General features: G+C 39.7%; 1 protein-coding gene across 6 annotated transcripts in view; it reads left to right on the forward strand.

The window, feature by feature from the left end:
* Positions 1–21,027, forward strand: part of ZBTB44 (zinc finger and BTB domain containing 44) — a 42,383-nt gene that overhangs the window by 13,362 nt on the left and 7,994 nt on the right. For 2 of the 6 annotated variants that reach the window (XM_049801583.1, XM_049801584.1), the window contains exons 2-5: positions 5,968–7,037; positions 11,703–11,787; positions 17,518–17,681; positions 20,029–20,329. In XM_049801583.1, coding sequence (XP_049657540.1) covers positions 6,020–7,037; positions 11,703–11,787; positions 17,518–17,681; positions 20,029–20,329 — 1,568 coding nt within the window. In that variant the 5' untranslated portion in view covers positions 5,968–6,019. Of the gene's footprint in view, positions 1–5,967; positions 7,038–11,702; positions 11,788–17,517; positions 17,682–20,028; positions 20,330–21,027 lie in introns of those variants that run through there. The other 4 variants (XM_049801585.1, XM_049801586.1, XM_049801587.1 and 1 more) reach the window with 4 other exon arrangements.

A 21,027-nucleotide genomic window follows, 5' to 3' on the forward strand; every position in this document is an offset into this window, starting at 1 on the left:
TAGTGTTTTAGTCTGCCTCTATGAAACTTAACTCTAATTCTGCCACCCTTCTGCAGTAGCTTCTGGTGGTCTGTACCTAAAATTTAGGAAGATCTTCTTTTGGAAAGTCTCCTTGCCAGGAATTTTTCACAGGAAGTGGTGGCTGCTTGTGGAGCAGTCTGCCACTATAGCATCCTTGGAAAGTGCTCCTGCAAAAAAAAAAAACCCCAAAAAACCAAAAGTGACGAACTCGGGTACAAGCTTGTCCGTGAGTAGGAAAAAGCTAACACATGCTTTTTGCGAGCAACACTAATGGTAGCTGAAGTCAATGGCCTCAAAAGCTCTGGCACATGAACTTGTCAAAAGTGGTGTGCCAAAACCTCAATTTTTACAAAACAAAGGGCCTTGTGTCATCAAATGTAGTATGTAGGAAAAGCACAACATGCTTTTATATGCCTTCTACTGTCAAAGGGAATATTACTGCTAGCAATAAATAGGTGGATTGTAGTATTTCAAGTGTTCAGCTTGCTAGGTGAAATTGCTCTACCATTAAAGCTCCCAATTGGAGTTCTCCGGAGTTACTTACCTTGTCGTCAGTGATTCTTTGCTGGGCAGACAGAGGTCTTAGCAGAGGACTGTCCAATGTGCAGCTCGAGAGCCCTGTCCAAGAACAAAAACCCCCAACAAACTCCTTAAAACAGAAAATGCCTGAAAATTGTCCTCTTCTGTGAAGCTGGGAGGAAGGGGACACAGGAGCAATTTCAGTGGGAGTGGTTTGGAGCATAGAAGTCTGGTTCCTGAACTGACAGGCCAGGGACCAGGTCAGCTCCGGTCCTCAATGCTCTCCTGTTTTTTGCAGGGTATGGTATCACCTCAGCCTCCATTTATAGACTGCAGCTCGGCATCTATTTCAGGTTTTAACATAATGGTGTTTATGAAGTGGCTGACTTAACAGTAGCTCCTTTGTGCACTTACGGTTTGAAGTATGCTGTCCTAGAGGAAATTGAAGTTCTGAAACACTGCATACTTATCTGGATGGTTCATTTCCCTGGTCCAGTCACCCACTGCAGCTAAAGGTTACAGGTTTGCATTCCACAGATTCCAGTACACCAAAGTGGATACTGCACATTGACGTAATTTTGAGCAAAGAAGCCTTGTATTTGCCTTCTCTTTTTCATAAATACCATCAGGCTTGGCAATGGTGGACTGAGTTCAAACTAGGTTTACCAACCTGACTTAAAATACAGTTTAAAACAAAGTTTAGAAGGTGCTGTTGATTTGTTTGAAATGAGAACAGTTCGGCAGCTCCAGCCAGCAGTTTTGTCATGTGAGCAAGGCAAGATTTGTAGTGGGAGATACTATCTTTTATTAGGCCAGCTGGTGTTGGGGGAAACAGATGCGTGTTTAGATACACAAGTGTTTAAAGTCTGAAACAGAAATAGCAAACTTGAAGTTAAGTACACACTAAGAGCAGTTGTTCTAATTCAATTATAAACTTAATTATACTAACCAGTTAGACAGTTTGAGGGACCAAGGGGTGCTGGTACTTATGTAGCACAGTGAGAAGTTGGCAGAGGTAAGGTGGTCCAGGTCACACATTTATCCCCACAGAATATTTGCCTGTGCCTGGGCTGCTGCTGCTGTTTATGGGATGGTGCTGTAACCAGTGCCCAAGGAGTGGTCTGGCTTAAAAATAAATTTGAAAAAATAAAAGGTAACTTGTGATCTGACTTCCACCGCAGCCTCACAGTTGAATGAGTGTATCTGAGGGATTGGTGAGCATGGAGGTGGGAATTTCCTAAGCTTCTTGGGCATTAAAGCCAACGTGGCATTTGTGTATCTGAAGTCTTTTGGGATTAGTATTCAGAAAATTTAGTGTTTTCTTGATATTTTGTAAGTTGCCATGGGTCAGGATACAGAGGTTAAAGGTGATATGGTAGTTCTGTGGTGCTAAAAAATTGCTCACTTGTGTTGTAAAATGATGTAGCTAAGTGAGAAAGTGAAGGCAAACAGCTCTGAGTTTGATTCACTGACTCTCCAAAGAAAAAAAGCCAGATTATTATAGGTACCATGTTTCAAAACCAGTGGTGTGAGCCATAACATTGGGCAGCAGTTGAATAAGGAGCTGACTTTTGGGTACATAGAAGTAGGCAGGAACACAAAGGCAATATTTTTCATTTCTGCTACAGTTTCTTTTCCATTTACACAAGGTGGCCTACGCTTTCACCTTTACTGTTTCTAAACTCAGAAACTTGACATAGTTTAATCATTGTCCCAAAACAGTGTATGTGAATTGGTAACTGTTGCTAAAACTTGTTTTTCGGTAGCCTTGAAACAGTAAGAATGAACTAAGTTATTTTGAACTACTTAAAGGTCAGGTCTACTTTAGTGCCCTAGGATTTAAAAAAACAAAAACAAAACCAAAACAAACCCAACCCCCTAATTTTCAAATGAATTGTACCAAGTCCTTGGTATGGTAGCACTTAGCTTCAGACTGCTTTCGGCTAATAGTGGAGAAAATTCTCCTTGCTCCGGAAGTCCTGAAGTGCTCGCGTTTGAATTCTCACCTTCTTCAGGGATCCATGCTTTGGTGGTGAATCCCCACAAATTTCCAGTGCAGGAATGCACGCTGGAAAAACCGTTCTCTCGAACCGTAAGTGTCTGCGGCAAAGTTAAATACAGTGTCCCACTAAGCATATTTTTTAAATTTTTGAAAGCGTCTTTAAATTTCACCGTGTTTCTCTTGAACTTTGAAATACTCAAATGTATTGTGGGCCAGGGCATAAGTATGTGCATGGGGATTGTGGGGAGGAGGAACCGTGCTTCTAGCAGCTGGGAAGGAAAAGCAAGCCACGGTTTTTTGATACCAACCCCAGTCCCTGCTTTGGGAATTGCTCATGGTTTGTGGCTCAAAAGATGAACAACAACTTTTCCAGCTCCAGCCCACTTACCGTTTAGTTATTGTGTGCACCTTGATTTCCCCACCCCAAACACTCCCAAGGTACCGTGTATATTTAGTCCTAGTTTATGGTTCTTCAATCACTCCTGAATGTAGCGCCTTATACCTTATGGTCTAACGGCTGCTGTTGTGGACTATCTAATAATCAATCGGTAATAACACATGACAAGATGTTATTTCGAAATGGTGATGATCCAAAGATGTTAGACTTGAGGTGAAGTTGTAACGTTGCAGCCCTATACCCTCTTCTGTCACCGTGACTTAGTGCGGCTATAAAAGTGCCCTATGCCACTGAAAGATTAACAAAGAGAATTGAACCGTTTTATAACCTGGCTGAGCTTTAGCATGCTCATCTTTTCATGCAGAAAATATTTTCATATTGTTTAAATTACCTTGTAAAAATATTTGACGTTTTTACTACCTCATTAACTGTAAAGAACTGATATTGTTGCCCCTCCTCAGCCCACCCCTTACGATTTTTCTGAAAATAGCATGCATGCGCAATACGTCCTTTGTCCACACTGAAGCCTGTGTAGGAGCCACTTGTTTGCATGGTGGTGTCAGTGCAATGAGGGGGAAGGTCATTTTACAGAAGTGACTTCACAGAGCAATATCCCACATTCATGGCAGGCACACTGCTCCTGTAATAAATTTAAATCCACTTATTGCACATCACTGACTTCCGCTTTTTTTATTTTAAATTCTGTAACCAGATCAAGGTCAAGGAAGCAACAGATGAAAGGAGAAGGGGAAAGGAAGCAAGAAGAGGGGAGAGGCGGGCAGGAAGGGGGAAGCAGGGCAACAACGGTTCAGAGCAGGGTTTGAAGGAGGTGAGCAGAGTGAACGCTCACACTTAGAGACTGGAGATGAGCATTACGCATTCGGATGAACAGAGAAGGAAAATGGGTTAGTCTCCTGGGCGTATAAGAATTGGGAGTATTGCTTGCCCAGGTTTTTCTCCTTGTTTTATAATTATATATTGGTACTATTTCCAAATACCAGATATACCGTTGATAGTCCTTGCAAATGTATTATTCTTTTTGTAGCCAGTTACTGAACAGAAGTACTTCTGGACTTCTGATATGCCAAGGAACTGCTGCAGTGACTGGGAATTCAGAAGGAAGGGTATCCCAAGGCCATTTTAGAATATGCTGTTACAAGATTTTACTGTAGTGTTTTGGTCTGAGATCAATTAAATATGCTTTTCATTTGATTCATGCTGGAGAACAAACAGTCTGGATCTTCAGATGCCTCCTGAGGTCGATATGTTTTTTTTCACTGAAGGGAGTGTTTTGCTTGTGCTTAACTTCTTCCTGTGCAGTAGTGTGAAATTTCATTTTAAATCCAAATGGCCCTTATAGTTTCACTCAGACTTTATATGTATTTTTAAGTGTTAGTTAATCTGTTCTCTCAAATAGATATTTTTCCCCTGTCTGAAAGGGTTTGCAGTATCAGAAGTGAAATCGTAGGAACAAGAAGCAGCCAAGTGTAAATGTCTGCAGACCAAGGTACGCTCTGACAGCTGCCATTTAAATAATGTGCTAAGACTTGTGAGATTTTTGTTAAGTTGTTCCAAACTTGCAGTGCTCTTTGTATCTGTGAAGCTCTACGTGAGCAATTTGCAAGCGTGGTATGTTTTTGCGTACGTGTAAAGGAAAGGAGAAGGATGATGTGCAGAAGCTGGCTGACTCCAGGAAATAATCAGATCCAATTATGTTGCTGATGTTTAACCACCAACTTTGCTGAGATGATATTTCTATATCATGTTAATTGTGTGAGTCATATGGAACACAGAAGACTTTTCATGGAAGCTTGGGGGGAGCCTTAAGAAGGTGAAACATGGTGGCTTATGTTTCCTTTACAGTGAAATAATTCAGAAATAATTGGAGAAAACCCAGGAGCTGATTTTTCTTGTTCGGAGATGCTCTGCTCTCTGCAAGTAGAAACAGCCTTGGTGGTTACGGAAGTTCCACTGTGGGGGCAGAGGCTGTCTAGGCTTATTGCATCTGGCTTGGCACAGTGTCTTTCCCCTGTGTGTTGCAGAGGGAGTGAATCGTGTGGATCAGCTTCATCGTCCTCAGAGCAGAGGCATTTAGCTTTCAGATACTGCTGGAGCCTTAAAACTTGCAGGCAGTGCAGAGCATACCGTTCCTTCTACTCTTTTAGGGCCTCGCACAAAACCCATGCATTTGCTTCTACACGTAGAAGAGAACTGGTCCCCAAGAAGGCAGTTTTGTATTTTTCAGAAGAAAGAAGTTGCCCGCCTTGTATTATTTATCACATATATAAAATCAATTTGTGTGTATTTGATTTAAATCTAAAGTTTCCTTTGGGCTTTATAATCCATTGTGTTTTTGAAGGAATTTTCAATAACTTCTCATCCTAGCCCAAAACTATTTATTAAAAGCAGCTTTAGGCAATGAGTACCTGCACTACAGCAGGAAAGCAGAGCTATTGGCAACTGTTATTTTACGTTTACTGGCTTGAACTCTGTCCTCTGAAAATTCATGCTGTAGTTTCTCTAAAGCTTTTCTGGTATTAAATACCTTCTCTGGGAGATTTGCTTGTTCCTGCATACTTGTAAGTGGACCCAACCTAATGTCTTCTCCACTTAAAAGAAACATTTGACAAAGTCTGTCAGGCTTAAGAACCATAAGCAATAGTTTCCTGGGCCCAGAAAATAAAAATATGTTTCTTACACAGATGATAGTTTCAAAAATGCTTTCTTTTTAGTATTACAGGCATCTGTATTTCTCTAATCGGTGTTAGGAATTTGTTTTGAGTGGGCAGTAGCAGAAATGTGGAAGATTATATTGGTGACAGATTGCAAATAATTTTATCTGTGTTGTTGAGAATTACAAGTAGGTAATTGCATTTCTGTAGAGTTAGTCCATTGCACAGTCTGGATCCTAGAAAAACCCGACCCTAGAGAATTCAGCTGAATTTTCTTCATACAGAGTCTTATAATCATGAAGCCACTTTGCTGTTGCTTTCAGAGATGAAAATGACAGTTTTCCTCTTTGTTTTAGGACACCTGTGATCTCTTGTATGTGGAAAGAACGCTAGCAGAAAGGTGAAAAAATGGGTGTTAAAACATTCACTCATAATTCCCCTGCTCACAGTCAGGAGATGCTGGGAAAGCTGAACATGCTCCGCAACGACGGACATTTTTGTGATATCACCATCCGCGTCCAGGACAAAATCTTCAGGGCGCACAAGGTGGTTTTGGCAGCCTGTAGCGACTTCTTCCGTTCCAAACTTGTCGGCCAAGCAGAAGACGAGAGCAAGAGTGTGTTAGACCTACACCATGTGACAGTGACTGGTTTTATACCTCTTCTGGAATATGCTTACACAGCAACACTATCTATTAATACTGAAAACATTATTGATGTGTTGGCTGCAGCCAGCTACATGCAGATGTTCAGCGTTGCTAGCACGTGCTCAGAATTCATGAAGTCCAGCATTTTATGGAATACGCCCAACAGCCAGCAAGAGAAGGTGCTGGATGCAGGACAGGAGAACAGCGCAAACTGCAATTTTACTTCTCGAGACGGCAGCCTTTCTCCAGTTTCTTCTGAGTGCAGCGTAGTGGAAAGAACCATTCCTGTTTGCCGAGAGTCGCGAAGAAAGCGCAAAAGCTACATAGTTATGTCTCCCGAGAGCCCCCTTAAGTGTAACACCCAGACAAGTTCCCCCCAAGTGCTGAATCCTTCAACTTCTTACCCGGAGTCCAGAAATCAGCCTGTGGACTCGTCCTTAGCTTTTCCCTGGACTTTTCCTTTTGGAATTGATCGAAGACTTCAATCGGAGAAGGTGAAGCAGGCGGAGAACTCTAGGACTTTGGAAATGCCTGGGCCCTCCGAGTCCAACAGAAGAATTGCAGATTACGTGACTTGTGAGAGCACAAAAGCCAGTTCTCCCCTTGTGATTGAAGAAGACGTGCGTGTCAAAGTGGAAAGGTTAAGCGATGAGGAGGTTCACGAGGAAGTATCGCAGCCTGTTAGTGCATCCCAGAGCTCTCTGAGCGATCAACAGACAGTCCCAGGAAGCGAGCAAGTGCAGGAAGATCTCCTGATCAGCCCACAGTCTTCCTCTATAGGTATGAGCTTTTCTGGGGTGAGATGTATGTACAAATAGGCATGTGTGCACGTGTGATTTTATTGGAAGAAATCTGCTTTGTGTTTTTTCATGCTTTCACTTTTGTGAAACTGCCAGGGTTTTCTCCTGTTTTATGAAATGTTACATATAAACCCCAATGCGGGGACGGGACTTGGAGGTCTTTAAATAACTTTGCAGAAGGCAGCTAAGAAAGGTAAGCCTTTTGTCTAGACCTCCTTATTCAGAAGAGATTGATAACCCCTTTTTACCTCTGGCTGCTTGATCGGGGAAAATAATTCTGTTTTCATTAGTGTCAAAAAGCATGATCTCAGCTGAGCTGTAACACCAAATCTGAAAGGCTTGTGGCCATAGCCATAGAGGGATAGAATGGTACTTTGCATCAGACATGAAATCTTGTATTATCATGACAGAGAGCCTTTGTAAGAAGATTTGCAAAATAAGTGGCGGAACACTGTCATCTTAATGCCCCAGACGAAAACAAAACCACACAGTCATAATATTGAGAATCTTTCCACTTCTGTGGGATTTGGTTCTCAAGTTGCTTCTTCAAATACTGCCAATTGCTGAGAGAAACCTTTTCCATGAAAGACAATTTGAAGCCAGTTTTGGGTTCTTCTAGCAGGCTGTTGTTTATTGATAGCTAATACTTAAAGGTTACTGTAACAATCCTTTTTTTCCTCTTTGTGCAGAATGTATTGAATGGCTTTTAGTAAGTCAGCAGATAGATTGCAATATTTCTAGTTTAATTACCAAAATTTTGCCTAAGTCAGCTACTTTGCTTTCAGTTAAGTGGCTTGACCTGTGCTCGGTAGAGTTTGTTTACTGAAAGATTTTTAATAAAGCCTGTTTTGTTTGAAGACCGTAAGAATGGCAAATGTACTGGTCTGCTTCATTCAAATAATGTATACATGAAAGGCTGCCTCGGTTAATCAAATAAATAAACTACAACAAAGTAAATAAATGTAGTCTAGTAGCCTGCATTATTTGTTTTGTTTGGTGTGCGTAACACTGTGCCTTCTCTGAAGAAAGTGAGTGTTAGATCAGTCTGGCCATTCCAGGATTGCAATATGTAATTCGTGCTGTTAAACTACTCAGGTAGTACTCACTAAAAAGAAATGAATATATTTGCCATTTATCCCATCCTTCAAGACTTTATGTTGTTGGTTTTGTTCGCCAGTTTGTATAGCTCATGTGTTGATATTTTAGATAGGTAATGCTTTTTCCAGAAGAAAAATGTTTTATTTACTGGAGACAAGGCTGTTTACTTTTTCTGAGAAGCAGACTTAATATCAGTTTAAATATAAATCTTTAAATGTAGCTTGCCAAAATAGTGCATAAACTAAAAGAAACAATTTGTTTGCTGGGTAGTCTCCAGGAAAAGTGGTCCTTGTTCAAGAACAGGTTTAGTTTGACTCAGTTTTTAACTCATTATAGTAGGAACTTCAGAAAGGCCTCGCCAGGGCCATGTGGTAAGAGATGCAGATTATTTCATCAACATAATTGTACCATCACAGACAAAATAGAACAAGTAGAAATAGTGATTAGGGAAAGTTAAAAATAGCATATAAAGTGAAAGGAGGGAGTTTTACCAACTATAAATATCATAACCAAGCAGCTTAAGAGAACAAACTGGGTGTAAACTCTAGGTTACAGATGGGTAGCATACGATTGACAGAAGTTTCTGGAGGACATCCCTTGGAGTTAGAAATATCAGAAAAATTGCATACTCAAAAGTGGCTTCAGTGAATTGGGACATGAGAATGTGAGACTAGGACTAAACTGTAGAGTGAGAGTTGCCGCTGAATGCTGTAAAATCTCCTTTTCTAAGAGAGTCTTAGTGTTAAACAAAAAATACTTTAAAACATACTTCAATAGCCAGGCACCTTACTGAATTCTGTTCTTGCTTTCGCCAGTTTCCTGAAATGATTTCTGTTGACAAGCAACTTTGCACATCTGTCTTCAAAAGGTATCTGTTTTGAAGGCACATGACGTTTTGGGAACATTTTCCATTTTCTATTTCCTATTCTAGGTTTTGTACCACTGAGGTCATGTACCTGACCATTTGTACAGCATGGGGCAGAGGATCTTAGGCTTTAGTGATTATAATATTTAAACTTAAATGTCTGTTACTGAGGATGTTAGTACAGCATGTTCTTCCTTAGAACAGCTACAGAGAGAAGAAAAATGTGCTAGGCCAAAGTCTTCAAAGTACAAGTCTGTTCTTTGTCTTTGAATATGTTTGAATTAATATTTAGTGGTCTTGGCATAACATTGTTAACTATCCTCAGAAGAGTTTTTATTCACATTTTGCTATAAAGAGAAACAGTGCTCTTGCTTTTTAGCACAGTTCACATGTACCTAATATAAGGCACGCCTTGTAGCTAGAAAGCACATTTTACCTCCCAAAGATATATTTCCTTATGCAGTAATATAAGAACAGTAAATGGAGGCAGCAAGAGATGTTAAAGTACAGCTTTCTCTTCCCTGAACATATTTTCCTCGTATAATTGCATATATTTATCTCAGTGTTTTATAGTGCATTTATAAAAGCATTCCTGCCTCCTTTCTGATATTGCAAAAAGCTCTTACTCTTTGGGCAATTTCAAGAATTGTTCATTTGCAATTTATTATATTTGGAAGCACTTTATAATATGGAGGGAGACGTGAAGCAGGGCCTTGATAAATAAGTCATTATGGTTACAACAATAGCTATGTCTGAGAAGATATGTTCATAACTCATTAACACTCTTTCCATTTGAGAGGTGAAGGCATAAAATTAAACCTAAGAGCAATTGGGCTTATTTTTCAGTAGACTTTCAGTTAAGTATTTCATGAGAAAGAAGGATAAATCAAAGCGAGATTAACTTTTGTACCTTTATAGATTGCATAGTTGCTGAATTGCCCAAACACAGTTTGTCAGCTCGTAACAAAATTAAAAATTTTGATTCTGCTAGTGTTATTTTGAAACTGCTGGAGATGCAAGTTTTCTCCCATCACTGACCCCATAACATGAGGTCACGTTAAGGCAATAATCTTTCACTTCAGTAAGGTTTTGTAGAACACACTGTCCTTTATAGGGAGAAACTTTTTTGGAGACAGTACCCTCATTCTTTTGCCAAAATATGCATGTTTTCTGTTTCACTTTCCATGCCTTTGTTCCCTCTCTTTGGTTTTCCATTTTGTCTGACACTTGTCATTGTAGACCTAATAATACTTGATTTTCCTAGTGAGCTTTAGAGAAGGGTTCCCAGATTCAGATTGCTCATGTACCACTCTCTTAGAAGGCAGAATTATTTTTACTATAGCAGCAAGAGCAGCTCCTAGCACTGTCCTAAGCTTCGCTCGTTCTCAAGATGTAGGTGTAGAGAGAGAAATCTCCCTCGCCCATCTGTTCTCATCTTACATGGATTCAGTGGTAGAGACCCAAAGGCTGTTCAGAAAAGTTCAAGCGGTGCTTAGTATTCAGTCTCAACAGAGGGAAAAGGAGGCAAGACGGAATTACCGCTGACAAGTGACTTTCATGCTACTAATCATACATACGTCATGATTTGGGAGCCCCTGTTTTGGAGAGGAATGACAGCAATTCTGATCCTTTGGAAATTTGGCTGAGTTCAGTCATTCATTTTTATCATCTCGCATTGCACCCATAGACAGACACCATCAGAGGAAAAGGAGGAATGTGAGGTGATCCAGTCTGCTCTCTGCACTCAGCTTAGAGGGAGCAAAACATGGTTTATCTAAATGCTCACACATAACCAAACGAGGAATTTTATTATCAAGGGGTATCGTTGGTGGGGGGCGAGTACCAGTTCTTAGAATTGTTTTAGTACTGTACTGCCAACTTCCCTCCCTGTTAAGGTGACATCAGGCCAAAATAACCTTGCTTAATATGCCTAAACAAGGATTGAATGCCAAACTCCAAGCAATGATGAGGGAGGCCCGTCTGAGCAACAGTCACATCAGGTGAATTAAGTCGTAGTTTTGTTTTAGTGCTGCATTTACTTTAGATTCTGTTTCCAAAACCCACTTGAGCTACATTTGCTTGAACGTTCATGCACTGTACAAAGCTCTGGAATGTTTTTTTGTATACATTTCTGTTACAAATAGTTGTTTGGTCTCTTTTGTGTTGCATTTCTAATTTCTCAGAGGGCTCTTCCTCTTTCAGAATCGTATCAATAAATGAAGGCATTATCAACAAATATATATATGGAAGATTTGGAACACAAAAGCAATGTAGTGTAGCAGGATTGAACTCTATTGCTCAAGAAGTCTTGAAAATTGATGAAATAGTCCCTTTAGTGAACGTAACATTTCTGCTTTACAGCGTTAGTACTGGATGTGTTTTGAAAACTCTGGCTGTATTTAACATAGATTCTTTCCATTTTCTAGGTGTGCCACATATTTGCCCTTTATTGAGTTGTCTATTTACTAGATAATTTGTGCACAGGAGAAGTTGATCTGGAACACATTGCTTCTGGGTTTTCTAAATGATCTTCCCAAGACAATTCTAGTATCTTATCACTTAGGAAGCAGTGTCTCTCAGAGATTTGGGAAAGCAAGCTTTATGTGTATTTACCTGCCCCCCCACCCCACCAGCCTTTTTGAACACTTATTTGCATTAAATTGCCCTTTTTTCTTTGCCTAGGCTCAATAGATGAGGGGGTTACGGAGGGATTACCCACACTCCAAAGTACCTCTGGCACTAACGCTCACGCAGATGATGATGATCGGTATGTACCAATGTAGTGTGCAAAATGTTCTGCAGCAAGTGCTGTGCTGTAATTAACCTACCCAGCCTTAATCCCAGAATGTTTAGTTGTTCATACATCTACTTCTCTGTGTTGATCAAAGTACAATCGGTGCCTGAAGGTTCAGATGCTTTAGAAGAATGTAGGTGATGAAAGTCAGAATTTGCTTACTTGTTGCTTTTCATTTCCTGTCTATTTCCAGGGAACACTGGTGAAGAAAGATATTGATGTTTTTGCTGTTTCTTCATCGCTGCTCTTTATTAATTAAAAAAAAAAAAAAAAAAACTTTACTGTGAAACAGGTGTGGTAGTTGCATGCATGCTAAAGCTGACATAAAGCCACAAAAGCAACAGAATGAAAACAAGTGCCTAGCCTTGGCTTCACCAGACATTGCTATTGCCATAAACCACAGAACAGGCAGAGCAGCCTTAAATCTTTATTCCCAAACTATCTGCAGGTAGCTTCTTACCAAGATGCTGTGTGTTGCTTACTGTAAATATTTAGCAGTCTTTTGCTGTGCTGAGATGAGTGATTTATTAAAGGAATCCCTTATAAGGGAAGGCTAGGAGAGAAGGCCAAACTAAAATGGGTCTGTTTCATCGAGGATGTATCGTAGTTCTGTCAGAGCAAAGTGATGTACCTGCAAGTGGCATACAAGGGTACACACAACTAGTTTGACTCTTATTTCTTTGCTTTTGTGGTATGTGTCAAGTATGGCGTATAGCTAGCTATTCCCTTTCTGAGCAAAATTTTTTAAGTATTGACAAGGAAGCTTTTGCATAGTGTTTTGTCAGACAAGTGGGTCTGAGGAAGAAGTGTGAACCTTTGGGAGTTGTTCCAGAAACTGTCAAGTGAAACTCCCTATAGAGATAGCTATCAAGAGCTGCATCTTCATAGCTCAAAATCTTTCCTGCCATTTCCATCTAAAACCTGTCCCATTGTAGGATTAAACGTGAAGGGAAAACAACTGCCTAGATAAGATTTTTTTGTATGACATAGAAGATTTTAGCTAACTGCTAACAAACCTCAGTATAAAAATAATACCCAGCACTTAGGGTTTGAACTGATAGTAGGAGTACATGTTGCATTAGAACTAATCCAGGTTTGTAAAGCTATAATTCTAAAGTCAAGTGGCATATATATTTTCAGCAGTGGATTATTTCAGAAATTTCCTATTAAATTGCAAAGCTTCAGCACAAACTGCGTAGAAGATTCAAAATATATAAAATCTTCTGAACACACTGAAAATTCCCACTAAAAGATCTCTTCCATGCAGAGAAGGGAAGAATATTTGCCTTAGTTTATGCCCAAGTTTGAAAATTATTAGTTTCAGAGTAACAGAAGCATCAGCAAAATGAACCAGAATTTGCACATTGTTTATATAACAATAAAGGAACCAAAAGTTGCGGGAATTTGTGAGAATTTTAGACTCCAGAACTAAAATCTTCTATCAAGTGATTTATTTTATAAATTCAAATGAAAGTGCCAAGACTGTACTTATTCCATGAATCAGTTAAATATGTAAAATGGTGCTGTCAAGTCCTAAGAAGTTTTCTTTCACATGCCTATGTGTATATGCCTGTCAAGATGGGACAGTGCATTCTGATATGCTGTGACAGCCCTTCAAACACTGGACCTTTAAATTCCCATTTCAAGCACAGGATGGGCACATCAGCAAATAAATACGGCCTGTCATTCACTGTGCAGCAATTTGGGCACACAGTTTTGGGTGCATAAGAATTCTGAGTAAAATAAAACATGTATCTCTAGCTGAATCAAATGAAACCATGATCAATAAATCATATGGATGGAGAAAATTTCCTTCACTTTCTGGGTTTTTTTTGTTGTTTGTTGTGGTTTGTTTTTTTTTAATGCACCGTTAGTTTAAGTCCAGGTTGTACATTGCTTTATTTGTAGAGATTCTCAAAATGTCCAAATCAGTTGTGAGTGGACAATACAAATTTATATTGACAAGTGTATTCTTGGGTAAGTATATATTATATAGAATCATAGAATCGTAGAATGGTTTGGGTTGGAAGGGACCTTATAGATCATGTAGTCCAACCCCCCTGCCATGGGCAGGGACACCTCCCACTAGACCAGGTTGCTCAAAGCCCCATCCAGCCTGGCCTTGAACACTTCCAGGGATGGGGCAGCCACAACCTCTCTGGGCAACCTGTCCCAGTGCCTCACCACTCTCACAGTAAAGAATTTATTCCTTACGTCTAATCTAAATCGACACTCTTTCAGTTTAAAACCATTATGTCTATTCATAAAACATAACATGTAAAAATATTCCTATTCATAAAACAAAGCAAAAGACTGGTCCATCTAGAGGTCTTTCAATATTACATCCTTACCACTGTGGAAACAATCATAAATATTTCAAAATTTAAGATGTCTTATCTCTTGAGTTTCTGTGTTAAATAATTAACATCATTGATTAGTCCTCCTCCATAATCAGTGTTTCACGAACAGCAGGTCACATGTAGTTTTTGTCAGCTTAATAGACACACAGGAAACTGTTAAGTATTAAAACTACTGTTTCACAGTGAAGTCTGATATATTCTTTCTCTGATATTCTGCATTTGAATTGTAATACACTTTTCTAACACGGCTCTGTAATTCAGCCTTGGCTGGTTTAACAGTGAGTCTCTGTCAGTTCGTGGCTGCATTTAAAAAGGAGTTGCAAAAGCTCAATTATAAAAGATCTCTCTGATCCAATATAACGAGAGCCCCCACTTTTCTAAAATAATTGTTATTGACAAGTAGAGAATATTTCTAGGCTCACTGAGCATTTTGGCGTTCACATTTGTCAGAGGTTAGTTCTACATAGTTAAATATGTATATAATCTCTTGGTGAAAAGAAGAAAAAAATTGCGAGTAGAATGTTTCAGCATTACAGTGAAAACATTTTAAACCTATCTCTTTATCTAGCTGTTACAGAAATTCTCTGAGATGTTAGACAAATCTCAACTGTTAAATGCCACATTTATCACAAACTGCAAGTCATGAAAATTTGAGTATATATGGGGAAAAAGCAGCAGTGGAGAGAAAATATGATTGTGTTTCAAATGTAATTTCTTCATTGTGCTAAGGTCCACAGTTATGTCACCAATAGGCATTTCAGCCTGCTTGCAGTGTAAGGATGGAAAAAGACATGCCGGTCACTGGTAGCTGGAGAGCCTCATGATTCCCCTTTTATCTGCTTGAACCAGCCTTTCTCATCATGAAGCTTTTATGTAGGACAAAACCAAACTTTATTTTAAATTTCTTCTAGGGAGATTGTCCCCATAGCACTTCTCCTTTCTGTTTCAGTTGCAGAGAAGCTGGCACCAGTACAGGCTTTGAGGATGAGCTAGCCTGAGAAAGCTGGAAACAAAAGGAGAGCTGTGGCTCCTAATTTCTGCCCTAGTTCGAGCGTCTCCCTAGAAAGCTCTAGGAGCACAATGCACTTTTGCCTCTTCACAATCCCCTAATGCAGGAGTGAGGGAGGAAGGACCTAAGAGAAACATGTTACCAGAAGATTAAGTTCTCCATAAAGCACGTTAAACGTTGTCACAAAAAACCAACATGTAATTCTTGTTTGAGCACACCACATGTGTATATTTATATGTACATCTAAGAGCAGGAGTTCTTGCTGCCCAGCCAGTCATCCCTTTGTCACCCCTGCATTGCAGCTGTCACTTCTGATGGCACATAGCTGTGAAAATTTTAATTGTGAATTCTCCAGTCAGCTGAGCGCAAGGAAACCTTTTCTGAAGGGATTTGCCCCTTAGCCAGACTGCATGACATTTGTCAAATACCAGATGAGGGGCAAGTTGTCCATCCTGGGCCCAAATAAGTTTGGCTGCTTGATTATTAGGCTATTATGGCAGCTGGACTTACATGCCGTATGCTTTTTTTTCAATGTTGTTGTTGGGTTTTGGGTTTGGTGGGGTTTTTTTTTTGGGGGGGGGGGGGGGGGGGTGTTGATAGCAGACCTATCTGTTAGTCTGCGTTGATGGAGTTTTCATTGGTAAAGTGGAAAGCGTATAGTCATGCCAACTCCAGAGACAAAACTGGTGTTTCCACGTCTGTGTAGAGTAAAATCTGTTCTTTATCTAGTGATCTACTCACAAAGAGGAACAGGAGTGCGGAGTGCCAGAGTTTGTCAGAAATGTGATTAGACGAATCAGAACCTGTATTTAAAAATAACCTCATTTACTGCAAGTGCATTTGGTGACCCATCCAGAAATCCCTGTGGGTTTTACAGACCGATTGATACTAAACTCCTGCAGGAAAGACTTTTATCTTGTGTATATCGAGAGATACCTGGTGCTCTCTCTCTTCACATAAATCTTGCAACTGGAACTTTTGCCACCAATACCCATCATTGTACTCAGAATTCAGATACACAGTTCTCACAGTTGTATTGACATCCATTTCCAGAACGGATAAAGACAGTTAACGGTATTGAATTTAAAGAGATGGTCCTTGTCCTCCTGTGCTGATCTGCTCTGTGGATTTTTGTATGATGTGTAGGAAGATGTATTTGTGCAAAGTACACTTTTCATTCCTGTGAACGTTAGAAGCCCACTAATTCAGCCTAACCTTGAAACCAACAGTCTGGGCTTGAGATGGAAGCAGAACAGCAAAAGGGTTTGTTCAGTTAGGGAGACTTTCTGCTCCTGTGTGCAACAGGAGACATCATTGTACTTTTTTCTCAATACATTTCAGACATTACAGTTTAGTAAAACTAAAATTGCATTGTTCTGGCCATGGAGTATTCAGGGTCAGAGCAGTTCCCTGCTGCCAGTGACATCTGATCTTCCATCAGGCTGTGAGCAAGCTGAAATGTCTATTTCAACAAAAAAACATAGATCTTAATGCTCAGGAAAGGGAAACCCCAGGTAAGTACAAACTCCTATTGTTACTACGTTTGTACCAGCAGATCTGTTTTCATTTCACTGTGCCCTTTAGCAAAGCAAGTTCCTTGCCAGAGGACTGGGATTATAACACTGTAGTTCCCTTAAACAGTTTGCAGCTAGAGGCTATATAGGAGCAATTAGTCAGTTTTAAATAAATTACTTTGAAAGTTAAATTGTTCCTTTATTATAGTCTGTGTGCTGTTTTTTAAATACAGTGCTTGAGCTAGTCTCATAGAGCTGATTGAATCAGACAAGGAGCAAGTATTGATTAATTAGATTAATATTTTAAACTTAGAAATATGTAATTGTAGATACTAATGGTTGTTCATTGAACTTGGATTGAAATGGAAATGAATCGGCTTTAATTTCGTTTGTAAATAACACCGAAGCTGCAAAATACTCCTTTGCTTTCCAATTTGCTCGGTTCTTTAAATTCTTCCTCGGGGACTGTTTGCTGATTGTAAATCATCGATACGCTTGAGAAAATGCCCATGCCTGGAAAATAAAGTTCAGTTTGCAGCTGGTGCTTAGACCTGTTGCTCAAAGAAACAGAAGTCAGAGGTTATTCTCTGGTTTTGTTCAGATGTGCAAAGCCAGTGACTATAAGACTTCAGATGCAGATCAGACGCATTGCTATAGAGGCAGAGATTTCCAGTGTAAATACAGATTTCAGCAGACATGTGAAACGCCAGTCTTTTTCTTCTTCTCGTACAAATGTGTTCAAGGTTCAGATTTCCATGGACAAGGCTTCTTAGTTTTTTCCTCTAGCTTGCTTGTAAATCAGTGAATTTTTTCTTTGTAGTTTGGAGAACGTTCAGTATCCCTACCAACTCTACATTGCTCCTTCTACCAGCAGCACAGAGAGACCCAGCCCAAATGGTCCAGACAGACCTTTTCAGTGTCCAACCTGCGGGGTCCGGTTCACTCGCATTCAGAACTTAAAACAACACATGCTTATCCACTCAGGTAAGAAACATTACTGTTTCCAAGAATTACTCATTTATAGACTCACAGAGGTTTGTTCACTGTGCAGCAAATATAATAATGCAATTCTTCTTTAATCACCTGACAAGTGCTTGAGGATTTATTTCAGAAAGATTGGGTAGAGGTATGTCTCATTGAATGCTTGTTTTGATACATCAAATCTGACTGATATCTCTACTCATGGATGATTAGCATTTGTGTGGACCAAAAAAAAAATCTGATTGCCTGAAACTTATCAGAATAAGTCATTTTCATGATAAAGATTTGAAATAAAGTATACTTGACTTTTTTATTACACTAAAGAAGTGATGTAGATTGAAATTCTTCCTCTTACATGTTGTAATTGTCTGCTGTGTTTTAGAGGAGACTTGCAGCCATAAGAAAATATTATCTGTGTTAAGTCCTTGCATTGAAGAATGTTGTATGCCTTTGGATCTCAGAATTTTTGGAGGCATTGCAGGACAACTGACTTGGTTTGACAATCAATTTAGCTGCTACTGATAGTATGGGTAGCAAAAGGTTTGTGTGAATGTCTCCTCCGAGTCTTGATCCCCAAATTGTTGCATTTGTTTTGATTTCTAACCTAAGTATGAACTCCTAATGTCTTTGCTGTCGGTGTTTTTCAAGACTCACCAGCATTATCTGGCAATAGCATTGACATTTTAGTGAATCGAGGGAATATTAAAGGGTTATTGCACTTGAGCACTAAGCCTCATAGTTTAGCATCTCCTGGTTTGAGCTTGACTCTTACCTGCACACAGATGCTGTACCATTTTTGGGCAGAGCAACCACAATTGTCAAGGTGTCCTTTTTTCACTGTCAGGAATTATTTGTCAAATCCCTTCAAGCAAAATGACCATACTGTGTCTAGGGCAGCAGTAATAGTATGCGTTTAATACTTAAAAAAGCAAACTTTGTGGGCATATCGGGTGCGAACTTATCCCAAGCTGGTTGCTAAAGTCTTAATTGGCAGCAGACAGACAAGCTTCAGCAAAGCATCTCTGGCTGACCTGTCAACTGGCAACCCCTGGGCAAAGTTGGGCGAGATCTGAATAGCTGTTTCAGAGTAATTAGCATGCAAAAGAAACTCAAAACTTGTAAATGTTGGAAGTGTTTTCACATAAGCAAAATGGTTGAAGAGATTTTCCTCAAACTATCAGAGGAAATAGGTGTCCTTGGACAGTAGGAACGCATGAGAAGTTTTAGCTCCACAAGACAATATTCTAGTATATTAACTTGTTTTCAGATGCTTAACGAGGAGTTTCAGTGTAACCTTAACTACAGCTTTCTCTGTATAAAAGCCCCAATTAAAAGTTCAGCTCCTGCTTTGAACATAAGGAAAGCAGAGTGAAAGACTGGTGGAATTAACAGCCTGGACTGATGCACATTCAGCCTTTTGAAAAAAAACTTTTTTATTCCTTGACAGGCCTATTATGAATAGAGCTCCATATTCCAGATTCTTGGCCTCATGTTTGGATTTCCGCACTTTCTGCAGTTCAGACTTTTTATTGAATCTTAACTTTCTGGTGATTCAGTCTCCTATGTTGCAATAGTTCTGTTTGGGTGTGATTACATACTCCCAGCCACTGCAACATGTTGCAGAGCTCATATGTTTTAGGGTTTTATTAGTGCCTGTAATAAATGAAAAATTAACTAATAATAGAATTTCTAAATTAATACGAGAAAAAAATGAGAGGAATGAACCTAAACTGTCTTAGAGAGCTGTCTGTCATGCAAAGTTGCTGAAGATTCTTGTGTAGAAAGGTTCCCACGCAATATAAAGGCTGCTACTTCACCCTTTTATCACCATTCCTGCTGCATTACAGGGGCATCCTTGTGCACACAGTCCCCCTGCCAGAACACTTCTCTGAGGCCAAAGGCAGCCAGAAAAAGACATTGCAATTAAGGTTAGTCTGATAATTGCATTGTTGGGAACCAGTCTGGCACAAGAATCTCCCGAGATCAAAGGAGTTCAAAGATGGTTTGAGATGACTGCTGCGTCGGATACTTTTTGGCTGTGGCTCAGGATCTTAACCATTGTATAGTCCATGGAGGCTTACGTTCATTTTAAACTGTGGGGAAGAAGACGTGTAAGCATTATGGAAAGGTTACATTGTTATGAAATTTATTGGCAGTTGGTTCTGAGGAAGTGTAGCTCTGTTCTAATTGTTTCTGCCTTTTTACAGTTAACCAGAGAATTTCTTACTAAAACAGAGCTTCGCTGTGACTGGCCACAGCTGCTGTCCTTTTGCTGTTAGAAATCAGGAAGGATTTTGGCAGTGACCTCTCATTACAAAAGGTGAACATTTTTTTGCTCTCTCTTCTGCAGGCATTAAACCATTTCAGTGTGACCGCTGTGGGAAAAAGTTCACCCGAGCTTACTCGCTAAAGATGCATCGCCTGAAGCACGAAGGTAAACGCTGTTTCCGGTGCCAGATATGTAGTGCCACTTTCACTTCCTTCGGGGAATATAAACACCACATGCGGGTTTCCCGGCATATTATCCGCAAGCCTCGGATTTACGAGTGCAAAACATGTGGCGCCATGTTCACCAACTCTGGAAATTTAATCGTTCACCTGAGGAGCTTGAACCATGAAGCGTCAGAGCTAGCAAACTACTTCCAGAGCAGGTGAGGTGCACAGCAAAAACCTAACAGGGAAACTTGCTTTTTTTTTTTTTTTTTTTTTTTTCTCTTTTTGCTTTTTTTTTTGCTTTTTTTTTCCTAAATCATCTTTTCCTGCTTTCAGGGCAGCCTGCTGTGCCTCTCATCAGGTTGCCAGCTAATTCCAGTCAAATTCATTCTTGCACCACTCTCTGTTATATCTGATCTGTCTTACAGCATATAAGCTATATAGGAGGGTACTGAAGAATCGAGTGATATGCAGAAGCTGCTTCTGGGCTACTCTAATTTCTCTTTTCAGTAGTATCTATGGACAGGCTAATGGTGTTAAGCCATAGCATTCTATACTATAGTATCTGTGGAGTTCTGTAAATGATTTGCTATTCAAAACCTCATACATAGCCTGTTCGCTTACATAGGGAATAGACTTATTACTTCATTTTAAGTACTTGCTTGATGGTGGATATTGTGGAAAGATTGCATGATTCCATACCTTCTCTTTTTTCATTTTCTAGGTAACATATTACTAAATGAGTAGACTAATAGGGTTTGAAATAGTAAGGGCCAGGTGGGCATTTCTTGTTTATCAGGGCACAGAAGACTTGGCATACCTCACAAATGCACTTCACTAAAGACTATTTAAAGGGTTCTGAGGCATCAGACTAGCACTGTATTCTCATATTGAAATAAATGTTTGTAACTGTTGG

The sequence above is a fragment of the Accipiter gentilis genome, chromosome 5 (assembly GCF_929443795.1).
Source record: "Accipiter gentilis chromosome 5, bAccGen1.1, whole genome shotgun sequence".
In the NCBI taxonomy this organism is placed as follows: Eukaryota; Metazoa; Chordata; class Aves; order Accipitriformes; family Accipitridae; genus Astur; species Astur gentilis.